Raw genomic sequence first — 12077 nt, 5'->3', positions numbered from 1 at the left:
AAATAACTTTCATCAATGTAAAACAGGAGCTTTTTTGAAAAGGATAGTCTCTTCGGAAATACTAACCATCATCATTTGAAGAGCGAAAACTGCTAACTTAATTACTTTAAAATCTATTTTGCAAGTCTTATTCTATTTGTTTCTGCACAGTTTTACAAAAACGCTGTTTATAAAAAAAATATAATTTTAAAAACATTAAATATAGGCAAATAAAAATAATCGTTATTTTATTACAAAATTAAAAGTAAATTTTAAAAAACGTAATAAAGGAAGTTTAATTGAAATAAGTAACCTCCCCTCTTCCTCTTCCCCCAAAAAAAGAAAGAAAATATATCATGCATAAAATTATTGCCTTAACGCACAAAGAATAATCTGTATCATCAAAGTACACACGAGAAAAAGGCTAGTTAAGATATCGTAATGAAAATTAAAAAGTTAGTAAAAATTAAAAAGTTAAAAGAAAAGTGTCAATCAGTATTTAATTAAATTTAAATTCAAAAAGCTAAATTAATTTAAATTTTACGAAATACTTCAAAAGCACGATTAAAAACCATTTACGGACTTAAAAAAGAATTAAACAGTAATTGATATTGCAGTGATCAGTTAATACCAAGAAACCAGTAACGACGATTAACGGAATTTTAAAAAATGTATTTTTGAATTTCAAAGAAAAAAGTACTATTGTCAAACCCATCAATTTTATTAAAAAGAAATAATGTGAAGTCAAAATATAACTGCAGTAAACAGCTCGTTCGATGGAAGTGATGGCTAAATAATCAAAGTTAGAACAATGAACTAAACGTCACTAAAAGTTGAGAAAACCAATAGCTTTAAGGAAACGTCATATTTTCTCATTTAAGTACAGTGCAGAAAAAGTTCTTGAAAATAGCAACGAAATTCTCATAGAAGACAAATACAGCAATCAGTAGTAAATCAGCAAAAGAAAAATTCAATATTAGCTACAAAGTTCATTAAAAAAAATACTATTATAGAAAAATATATTTTCAGCAAGCCACTGAGAAACAAAAATCAAAACATAAATGATTGAAATTTAAAGAATGAAATTAATTCTTCTAAAATTAACGAAAAATTGTACGCCTCCATTTAGAGGCAGAAATTGAATAAAAGTTTTTATTTCTTTGATGTTACGTCATACTTTCGGTAAGTTTTCTTAAGCTAAACGCTGATTGAATAATCAAAGTTAAAAAATAAATAAATAAATAAATAAATAACCTGTGGAAATGAATGTTATCAAACATCAAATCAGCAGCTTAACCAAAAAAAAAATGATACTAAAGAATTACGGCAAATAGCTCATAATCTGGATACGACGACTAAATAAATTATCAAGAAAACGATCAATCACTACACCCACCACCGAAGGCAAATTAATTCAGCGATGTTCAATTCCATTATTTCTCATGCCCCGACCAATTGTGATCTATGAACCCCAATGCCTGATTTTGACGTCCCGCACCCCACAAGCATTTGCTCAAACGTTCTTTTCAGCCGTTTTAATATGATGAATGTATATTATATAAAATTAGATAAAAATATGCAGCTTCTTGCGGGAGGGAAGGGTTGCACGATAGGACATTAACTTTTTTTTTTCAATCATAAACCAAGTATAGTAGCGGTCCTTAAGAAAAAGTCAATTAATTATTTTGCTTGGAATGGATGGAAAAAGATATTGCATTATGAAATGAAGAAACGTCGTGTAATGAAAAGGCTTTGTTTTCATGCAAAGAATATTCAATAATTCTACTAGAAATTACTCCCTCCGAATCCAAATTAGTGTTAACTTTTGAGTCGAGAATTTTCCCCCAAATTCGTAAAAACAAGTGAATACTTTTCTGCTGTGGGCAGGTAAACGGCAGTATCTGCAGAAATGAATTTTCGAGAGCTTTGAAGAAACGCATTTTGGATTTAATGCAAATAGAAGGGAAATGTTGGAAATAGACGTCTTTTTCTGTTTTTCTTCTTTTTTCAGCGGAAACAAAATTAGCAATGTTGCCTTGCACAATAAAGCTAATGTACAATGATGACAAAAATACAAAAATAGATAAAGAAAGAAATAAATTAAATAAATAAATAAAATAAAATCAAAAATTTTCAGATACTGTCCTTTTCCTGCCCACTGCAGTTTTATACTTAATACTAAACGTGGTGATTTTATGATTTCTTTTTACATTTTCCAGAGATTTCAGGGTGCTGTGCTCACCCAATCAACAGAATTTACTTCCCTCCTTAAATCAGTACCAAATTAGGTTCAAAAAGCCAGGGTTCGCACTCCACTTTGTAAGGACTCTTATACCAGTGACCACATAAAAATGTCTTCTCACTAAATCACAGAATTCATTAAAAAGCAAACTGATCTTACTGGTGGTAAACAGGGGCGCCTCGATAAAGGTCACGGGAGGTCACTGTGATCTTCCGAAAATTTCCTTACACGAAAAATTTTGTCTGACGATTCGGCAAAGTTCTAATTATTCGGCGAAATTTGGAATTCTATTCGGCAAAATTATCATAATTCGGCGAAATTTGAAGTTCTATTGGGCAAAATTATCATAATTTAGCCAAATTTGGAGCTCCATTCTGCAAATTGAGAATTTCCGCCCTCTCAAAAATAGAAATTTGTGGCGCCCCTGGCGGTAAAATCCTTACAAAATGTCGCGAGGATTTAGAGCGAACAAAATGATTTAAGCAGGGAATTTTTGGAAAGTAAATGTAATTGATAGCATAACACCATAAAATTTCTAAAAACGTTCGAACAAAACAATCTTTAGTAACAATTGATCAGCATCAATTGTAACAACTAATTTGGGACGAAGGGAGTATTACAATAAAGTCATATGTAATTTTTGATGCTTGTTATTTAGGGTTGCTAGGTTTGGCTAATAATAGCCTTTTCAGCAAATTTTGACCATTCTTTGTAAGAAAAAAAAAATCAAAAGTAATAGCGGAACTGATCTCTATTTCGCTTAATGTTTATCATTCATGAAACGATTAATAATACGAAATGTAAATTTACTAATTAGAAGATTTAAAAAACATATAATATTGAAGCAATTATTCGAATAATAAATTTGAATCAATAAATCTCGCACATAAGAAAACAGGAAATGCCTCATGATATTTTAGTATGGTAACAACTGAATATTTTCAAAATATCTAGAAGGGAGAACGATTTTCCAGGAGGTTAGTTATTTTTGGTTAATTTAAAAAAGCGGTTTGGCTATTTTTCTAAATTTTCACTTGGCAATCCTATTTGTATTCATTACTGATATTAACCCTTTATTGTAAAAAGTAAATGGTTTTACCAAATTCTATACACAAAATGTGATTTTGAAACTGCATTCACAAAAATTTTGCAAAACGATTTTTTTAGAAATATTTTTAGGAGGCAAATTTTTAGGTGAATAAGTCGAAATAATAACACATAATGTAACACATTAATATGAAACCATTAAGATTTTCTTCCAACTCTGAGCTCATTACCTTATCACCTTTTTCACCTCTAGGACCCTGGAAAAAAAAAAAGGAAATAGATATTTATTATTTGTATTGTGTGAGAACTTAAATAAGAATGAAACAAGAAGGGGTGGTGTTTACTTTAAAATATGAATTCAAATTACACACACCGTAAAAAAAATCAGAAACGTTCCCGAAAAATAATAGCTTGCTAACGAGCGAAATTTCTGCCAGTAACATATCGAGCAAAAATAGGATGGAAAGTTTATCGCTAAAAGTCAGTAACCTTCCTGAAATTAACCTGGAATCTTTCTGAAAAATTTAGAAACCTTCCCAATAAAATTCAGTCATGTTTTGAAAATAAATCAGGAACCTTCCCTGAACAATTGTTGGTGTTCTTAGTAATAGCTTGGCACTTTCCCGTTTCAAAGGGAAAGCTCCTAAATCCTTATAGCTACGGCGACAACTACAACGAATACGACGAAAGCGAAGGAAGAATTGCAAAAAAAAAAAAAAAAAGTATCAAACATTATGTGAACCTGAAATTTTTTCAAAGCTGCAGTATTCAGATACTGAACTTCTCCCAAATTTGGGGTTCAATCTGAGCTGATTGTAGCTGCTCTGAAGGAGAAACATTTAATAAAAGCGCTGAGTATATTTTAAAACTGGTGGCTAAAAATAATTTTCACAACAGTGAAAGGTCTGCGTTCATACAATCTTCAGAAATTAAAGAATTTGTTTTCAAAGATTCTTGATTTTCATATAGGAACTAGAGGAAATTATTGAATGATGCAATGAACTGTGTACAACGTTGCTAACTTTTTTTTTTTTTTTTTGAAAATAAAGAGTAGAAACCTTTCTCAGAACCTTGCCAGGAAAGTGTAGCACAGGTCCTTCTAGTTTTTTCTTAAAGTCAAATATGCTACAAAAATTTAAGTAGTGCTAAGTTAACCGGTATAACTGTACCTGTTTATACACATATCGTTCCGAATGAATAAGAAAAGAAAATATGCCGCGATTTGATTCTTGAGAGCGAAAAAGGAACTTACCGGTTCCCCTTTTGGACCATCAATACCAATAGCTCCCTAAAACAACGAATCACATTAGAATTTACAAAGTGATGAACAAGAAAAATGACATCATAATTAATTTGTATGTTTATATCACTTTTAAAAAACCCGGCTAAAAATATCAAACAAGTTGCTATGAAATGCAGTCAAACCCGTTTTTACGCATTTCAGTGTGTGGGGAAAGGGGGACTTTATTTTTCAAGGGGGGAAACCAGTTTAGAAGGCTAAAATTTTAGTGTTTATGGTGAATTTTTTTAAAAGAAAAAAAGTAATCAGAATTTCTTTAAACTTAAAACGATCATTTAAAGTGCTCACAGCATCGGAACTAATCGGAATTTTTCACTGAAATTTTGGCAACATATTCTTGAATAGTTTTACTAACATTTTATGACATGAAAACAAGGTGGATTTTTTGACCCGTCTAAACTGGTTTCTCCCTTAATATATCTCAAAATCACTTATGGCATAGTCCACGTCAAATCAGACAGGCAAAGAAAAAACTTCATGGCCTTCATAACATCGGAAGTTTTTGAATTTAACGTGTGTTAAATTTAGAAAAAAAAGTAAGTTATGGGCATATTTCTGCCTTCCCCACACCCCGAAAAAAATTCTGGTCCAAGTTGCAGCCTGCAAAATATGGCAACCTGGACGCAATTTCTCACTTGCGATTTTCGACAAAATTTTTAAACTGCTTTATCTCTGAAATGGTAAAAGGTGTTTTGTTGCAGTTTTATTTATTTTTTTATGGATTATATAGTTTGAAAGATAATAATTTTCTCTTTGTTCAATTTTCTTTTGATGCAGCCTTAAAAAATAAATAAATAAATAAATAAAAATTTATTAATCTTTTTTTTTTTCCAAAATAGTCAATTGTAAAATTTTGGTTCTTTTACTGTTGAGTACTAAATTCTCTGAAAAGGAGAGCTTCCACTTTGAGTTTAACAGGTTTTAGAGGCATATGAAAAAATGTGTGTTTTTCAGGAAGTTTATATACGTAAATGTAGTCTTGAAAATTCAAGATTTATTTTGTGGCAAGTGGCCAGAAGACAATTTCAATTTATTCATTATAGCCACATTTTCAATTTTAGTAGCTGCTTCATCCAAGAATTTTGTTTATTGTGAAAACAGGAACGCAGTCTTTAACTGATTTGCCGGATGAAAATTTATTCCCGATACTCTTCTCTGCCTGTAACGTTTTATTGTAGTGACAAAAAATAGCTTTCTTGTTTTCATAAAAAAATTAATTTCGCGTATAAAATGGCAACTAAAAATGAAAATGCGGCCACTGAATAAAGTTTTGGAATTTTCAAGTCTCTACCTGCAAATATACACTTCCTGAAAAACCCTCATTTTTTCAAACCTGTAAATCCAAAATCCAAAAGTACAAGTTCTCCTTTTCAGGGAATGTAGTACTCAACGGTACTGATCAACAGGTTTTTTTTTTTTTTTTTTTTTGAAATTAGCGATTTTGAAAAACATTCAAAGATTGATTTAATATATATAGCAGTGCTGCAGAGGGAGGCGGGGGCCAAAATAAATCAAAAGACGGACGGACGGATGCCTCAAACTATCAAGTGAGAGCAATAAGCAATTCGTGATTGCTCAACAAAATAAAATAATGCCTTTTTTTTCTTTGTGGTCGCTATTTTTCCGCACGAAAACGGGTTTGAGGTGCAGCTTTTAGAAATTCAGGGTTCTATTTTTGAGGCTACGTTACTTAATGCATCTGATGATACAAAAGTGCATTAAGATGTGTATTCCGAAAAAGCTACAGAAAATACATAAACAAAATTCGTTTATAGCTACAAAATTTATAGTTAGTATGTTGAATAACAAGAAAATTTTCAATTTTCTACTTACCGGAAATCCCGGTTTTCCCGGAGGACCAATGGGACCCTAAAATTTTAACATTTTTATCAGGAAAAAGTGAAATATATTTTATCATATTATAACTAGTAAACTGTTAAAATCATTCCCTCTGCTAATTTCCAGACTTGAAAAATACAAAGCTGCTTGAAATCTAAAAGCAAGGAATTTGATACATATAAAAATTAATACTACTTTGTTTGCATATTGAGAATTCTCTAATTGCAGTGTTCTACCAAACTCTGCAAAAAATTTGAGATTACATCAGAGATGGAGACAAGAAAACAAATACGCTGAAAACTGTAAATGATTCGAATTATACTGATACGTTCAAGATCAAAACTTCAATCGTCAAAAATTTCGCCAGACTTGACCTGTCCGCAATTACTGCAGGATGGTCGCATTTTGTGCAGAAACAGAAACAATTTTTAAAACATCAAATGCCTGAAGAGAATTTTATAATGTTATAAACAAATAAGAGATTGTATAATATCGAATATCACCACTGAAACAATGTAGCAGCATTCTCTAGTGAATATTTGATACTTCCATTCTTTCTTTCTTGCTTGAGGTATCTTCATGCTTCTAAATCGTACATACTTGCATCAATTAAGAAAATAAGTTTTAAAATGTAAAGACAGTAGTATCCACTTAATGAAATGCAGTTAATGTTATCAATCACTTATTGTTATCAAAACCATTCGTTCCCGATTTTTCTATTCATTACTGTTAAAATTACCGCTTTATGTCATCATTATATTGCTTAAAGTTATCAGCTTTTGAATGAGGGATCAAGAATCTGCTGAAATCGTCTACTCAAAGCTTTGTAAATAAAGGAAAAATAACCAGAAAACTAAAAAATTATAGAACATCCTTCAGATATGACATTTTAAGAGTTCGAATCATGGGAGTTGATTATATTATCCCCATTAGTTACCAGATTAACATAATCAGACGTTTGCCAGACTGTTACAGACAAACAGACGGATAATGGAACTAATTAGTCAGACGGAAACTGCCTTTAAGGTGAGCCCCCCTCTACAAATATTGAGAGAGAGAGAATGCATTGACAGAGTTGAAAAACGTGGAGTAACAAAATCACTCCGATGATTTAAAAAATATTGGTCAAGATCAATTTATAGATAGGTTTCTAAAAAAGTGTAGACAATCAACAACTGATGATTTTTAAAAATGAGGTACACTTTTTACATTTCGATGAAAAAATATCGGGCACATGAATATTGGATGAGTTTTTTCACTTCGTTTTAAAACATAGTATGTGCGGCCTAAATTGTAAAAAAAAATCGAATTTCTATGTTCAGTTATTAATATCAATCATTAATTATGATAAAAATTAATGTATTTCAAAGTGATTACATTAAGCGAAAACTTCGGTAATAACACACTGAGAAAAATGAAGTTTTCCAAAATGAGTACATTCATGTTTTCAAATAGTGTGCTGAATTATTTCATGCTCAAAAACGAGTACTAATACTCAGTTTTGAAATTATTACATATTCAAAAATGAGAACAAATACCTCAAAAATGATCACACATGTTGATTTGAGTATTTGATGAGTATTTCAATGTTTAAAATTTGAATACCATGTAGTCGGAGCCATTTTAACTCGTGATATGTTCAAATTTGAGTACTTTTTCGTTATTTTTGAAATTGTTGTTTTTAGAGTGCATAATAGAAAAAGAGAAGAAAAGAACGAGAGAGATTTTTTTTTTACCATGCTACCAGGATCTCCAGGTTCTCCTTTCATTCCTCTTCGACCTCGACGACCTGAGATAAAAAGGAAAACGGTGTAAAAACTAACAGATAATAACAAAATACATTGTCATAATATTGAGCTCATCTAATAAAATTAACTTTTCTCTTCACCTGGGAAAAATCATTCGATGGTGAAAAGTCCAAGAACTTGGTAGAATGACAGAAATAAATGGTTAGTCAATACATACTTATTTGGAATAGATCAGTTTCGATGCACCAAACAATGTGACAATAACTATTTCAAAAGCAAAAAAAAAAAAAAAAAATCCATGGAATATTTTTTAAAGTATTTGATTCAATCCATGAAATATTCGAAATCAATTTCCACCCAATAATTACTTTGTTTTCGGTATTTTAACGAGCTTCTAATGGGGAGTAGCTTGTAAATCCTGTATCATTATCTACGTCTAAGTGATAAGTTCAATGTTTTTACTTTTATTTCTCAAATTTACAGTTGGAAAATGTCTGAGAGAAACATCATGACAGCCTAAGAATTCTTATAAAAGGAGGTTGACATAAGTTTGAATTCAGTTATACTAATGTAAAAACAGTAAAACTTCACAGCATAACCATATAGCGGTGTGGTTAATATTTTACAGCAAAAATAATCTCTGGTACTTTTCTGCCCCGGAACTACCTTAAAATAATAGCGTCAGTGCCTCGCTCTAACAAACTGAATAGGTTAAAGCCTTAGAGCAGTTATATTCGATAGTTGACGCATTTAAGTCATTCCAATCTGCAAAGTTTAGAACCACTATAAAACACAGGTCGACATATCGTAACTATTTTGTGGCTATAGAAAACACAAGCGAGCAATTATATTGACCCAATTACTTTTTCATATTCTTTTCCTCCAGAGAGCAACACTATTAAATGAGAATTTTTCCAAAACAGGAAAATTAAGCTAAAAATTAATACTGTCAAACAAATACAGATCGCATCAAAATTGTTAATAGGTCAGCTCGTACTTAAGGGAGCCTGAGTCAAATAGTGGAAGAGATAGAAAGATATTTTAAAACTCTTAAAAAGACTAATTACAAAAATACAGTGATATTGTAAGGAAATAAATGAGCAATATATATTGTGTTGTATTCAAAAACCAGAAAATTATGTCATTTGCCCCGTTCGGCCCCGGCATGGGGTAGAATGAGGTGGTAAGAAAAATAGTTCTGGTAAAATGAACATAAATGTGTAAAAGTGGAAATGCAGATAAAATAAGTTTGTTCTCTATTTATTTAGTTTTTAGTGACTATAGAGGGTTAAGTACTGTCCTTTCCTTAAGCTTATTCACAAAAAGTACACACTAGAACAGTCCCTTAGTTGTTATCTATTTTCACACAGAATATGTGTGGCTATTTCTTGCACATCGAACAAGCGACCAAACCTTCAACTGAGTTTGAGTACAGTTCACTGCCTGAGAATCACTCTGCACTGTAAAAAAAAATGGGTAAGGTTAGGTTATTAGTATTAATGAGTGTAACGTTACACGAATTCTGAAGCGTGTAACATCATTGCTTTAAAAACTCAAATTATTTCAGGAACCTTACACTATGGTTTCAGTAGAATTCAAAGAGCATGAGTAAAGATCAGAATCGGCACAGAGCAGCGAAACTCTAATGAGCGAAACGAAAACTGGCCTCGGTGGTCGAGCTGTAAATCGTTCTTGCTTTGCGACCCGTCTCGTCTGTGAGACTTGAGTTGTGGATTCGAGCACCACTTAGGTCATTTCCTCTGTTATGTAATAAAAATATCTTGTTTGTATGTTAAAAAAAATAAATATTCTGTATTAAAATATTTGATGCATATTGGTTGTTAAAAAACATGAACTTGATAAATCGTTCGAGAAAGTAAGATGAAAGCTTAATTTCTGCTTTCAAGCAATATCTCTGTATGCATGCAGAAAATTCTGGTGTAACCTTACTCAGAAATTAGTGATACATTACACTATAGTTACATTACCATGGTGTAACCTTCCGCAAGCGATGTGTAACTTTACACCAGTTACATTAGTTAAGTTACTCCATAATAGAAGAGGCAGCTAAGCAGCCACCGATTTTATGGAGTAAGGTTACATAATGTTTTTTAGTGTGCTTAGTTTTGAGTTCTTTCTTCAAAACTATTCGATTTGTATTTAAACTGTCTGCCTTTAATATTATTTTCTTAAATGTATTTCAATTCATGGACTTAAGTGCTGGAACATATGCAAATTAATATAAAAATATGGCATTCGATGCTACAGGAGAAGTTTCCTTTTGAATAGTTATTCGATACGAGACGACGACAGAAGACCGCCAGATAGCACTCCAATTTCACTGAAGGGACAATAAAACTAGTATACCAAGTAGCACGCACGGTGGAGAGATGGTTGGCCAACGGTAGAAACCGGTGGAGAATGGTGGGTTGGCAACGCAACGATGAGCCAACGATGGCTCGACAGTTTATGGGCATCATTGGGCCAACTGTGAATATTTTCGATGGGCCATCGTTGGAAAATTGTAAGCCATTGTAGCAGATCGTTGGCCCTTCGTTGGCAAATGGTTGGTTGGGTAACGGTCGCTAAAGCAGAAATTGCCTACCGTTGACCAACCATCTTCCAACCGTTTGTGCTACTTGAGTACGCATATGGAAGTGTATGCAAATAACAGATGTATGGAAACCAAACAGATTAAAGTGATACAATCAGCAGTTAGTACGTCAGCCGAGAAGACGTGATTGTCAAGGTTTTAGATTGGGTACTTCTGTCACAATGGCTGACAGGTAATCGTGATTTTAAGTGACATTCAACGTAGTGTTATAGTTTGTGCGGGAAAAACGAGCAATGACATCTCGGAGGTTTCGATCAAGTTTGGATTTTTTCCTACAACCATTTCCAGAATGCACTGTGGATATAAGAAAATCGGTAAAACGTAAAATCTCAGCCGTCACTATGACCGGGAAAAGAGTGAGAAAGAGCGTGACCAAACATGGCTGACGAGAACCATTACACGTGGCAGAGAGGCATTCCTTTCAAATTGCTGCAGAATTCAATGCGGGAGCATCAACAAGTGCCAGCATAAGAATTTTTTCATAGATTATCAGAGTTTTGGGCTTTTGGAGCCAAAGACCTACTTGTTTACCATTATTGACTGAACGACACAAAGCTTTGCACCTGAGCCCGCCAACACCGTCATAGAACTGTCTGTCTGGAACTATCTAGACTGGAAACACGTTGCCTGGTTTGACAAATCTCGTTTCCAATTCCATCGAGCAGAGACTTGCACGGGTATATTGACAACCTCATGAATTGACGGACCCTTCAAGTCAAAAAAAAGACTGTTTTATGCTGTCATGGTATGGGACGTGATCAGCTGGGGTGATATCGGACCCCTGGTACGTCTAGATACTAATTTGATAGGTAATAAATACATGGACATCATATCCGATCACCTAAATCCATTCATATCCACTACGCATGGACATGGGTAGTTTCAGCAGGACAATGCATCAGCAATTGCTACAGTCAGACTGCAGGAACTATGTTCAGCTTTAAACTTTTAAATTGGCCAACTAAGTCCCTTGACATGAACAAAACTGCATATATATGCATACGATGCCATCCAGCGTACAGTTCAGGAGAGATCACCACCTACCTTGCATTACTACGGATTCGTGGATTGTCCTGCGGGATTTGTGGGGTACATTTTCTACTGGATTAATCCAGACATTAGTAGATTCCATGCCAAGTCGCGTTAAGGCATTTTTGTGCGTTGGCGGGGGCGCAACGACAATAAGAAAGTATATCATTTATTTTGGCATTTCAATGTAGTTATATAACTTAGTGTCCAAACCAGCACCGTTAGAACGCAAATGAAGTGGTCAAAAAAATATCAGATAAGTCGACAGATTTACGGAGC

At 33.0% G+C, this 12077-nt stretch overlaps 1 protein-coding gene across 1 annotated transcript in view; it reads right to left on the bottom strand.

Annotated features, from left to right (window-relative positions):
- The window catches only part of LOC129230228 (collagen alpha chain CG42342-like), a 196401-nt gene that overhangs the window by 86832 nt on the left and 97492 nt on the right, over positions 1-12077 (bottom strand). Inside the window, exon 2 of the mRNA XM_054864629.1 lies at positions 4521-4556. Coding sequence (XP_054720604.1) covers positions 4521-4556 — 36 coding nt within the window. The remainder of the gene's footprint in view (positions 1-4520; positions 4557-12077) is intronic.

This window comes from Uloborus diversus, chromosome 9, assembly GCF_026930045.1.
Source record: "Uloborus diversus isolate 005 chromosome 9, Udiv.v.3.1, whole genome shotgun sequence".
NCBI lineage: Eukaryota > Metazoa > Arthropoda > Arachnida > Araneae > Uloboridae > Uloborus > Uloborus diversus.
The sequence above is the reverse complement of the archived record's forward strand: the minus strand, read 5'-3'. Positions and strand labels throughout refer to the sequence as shown.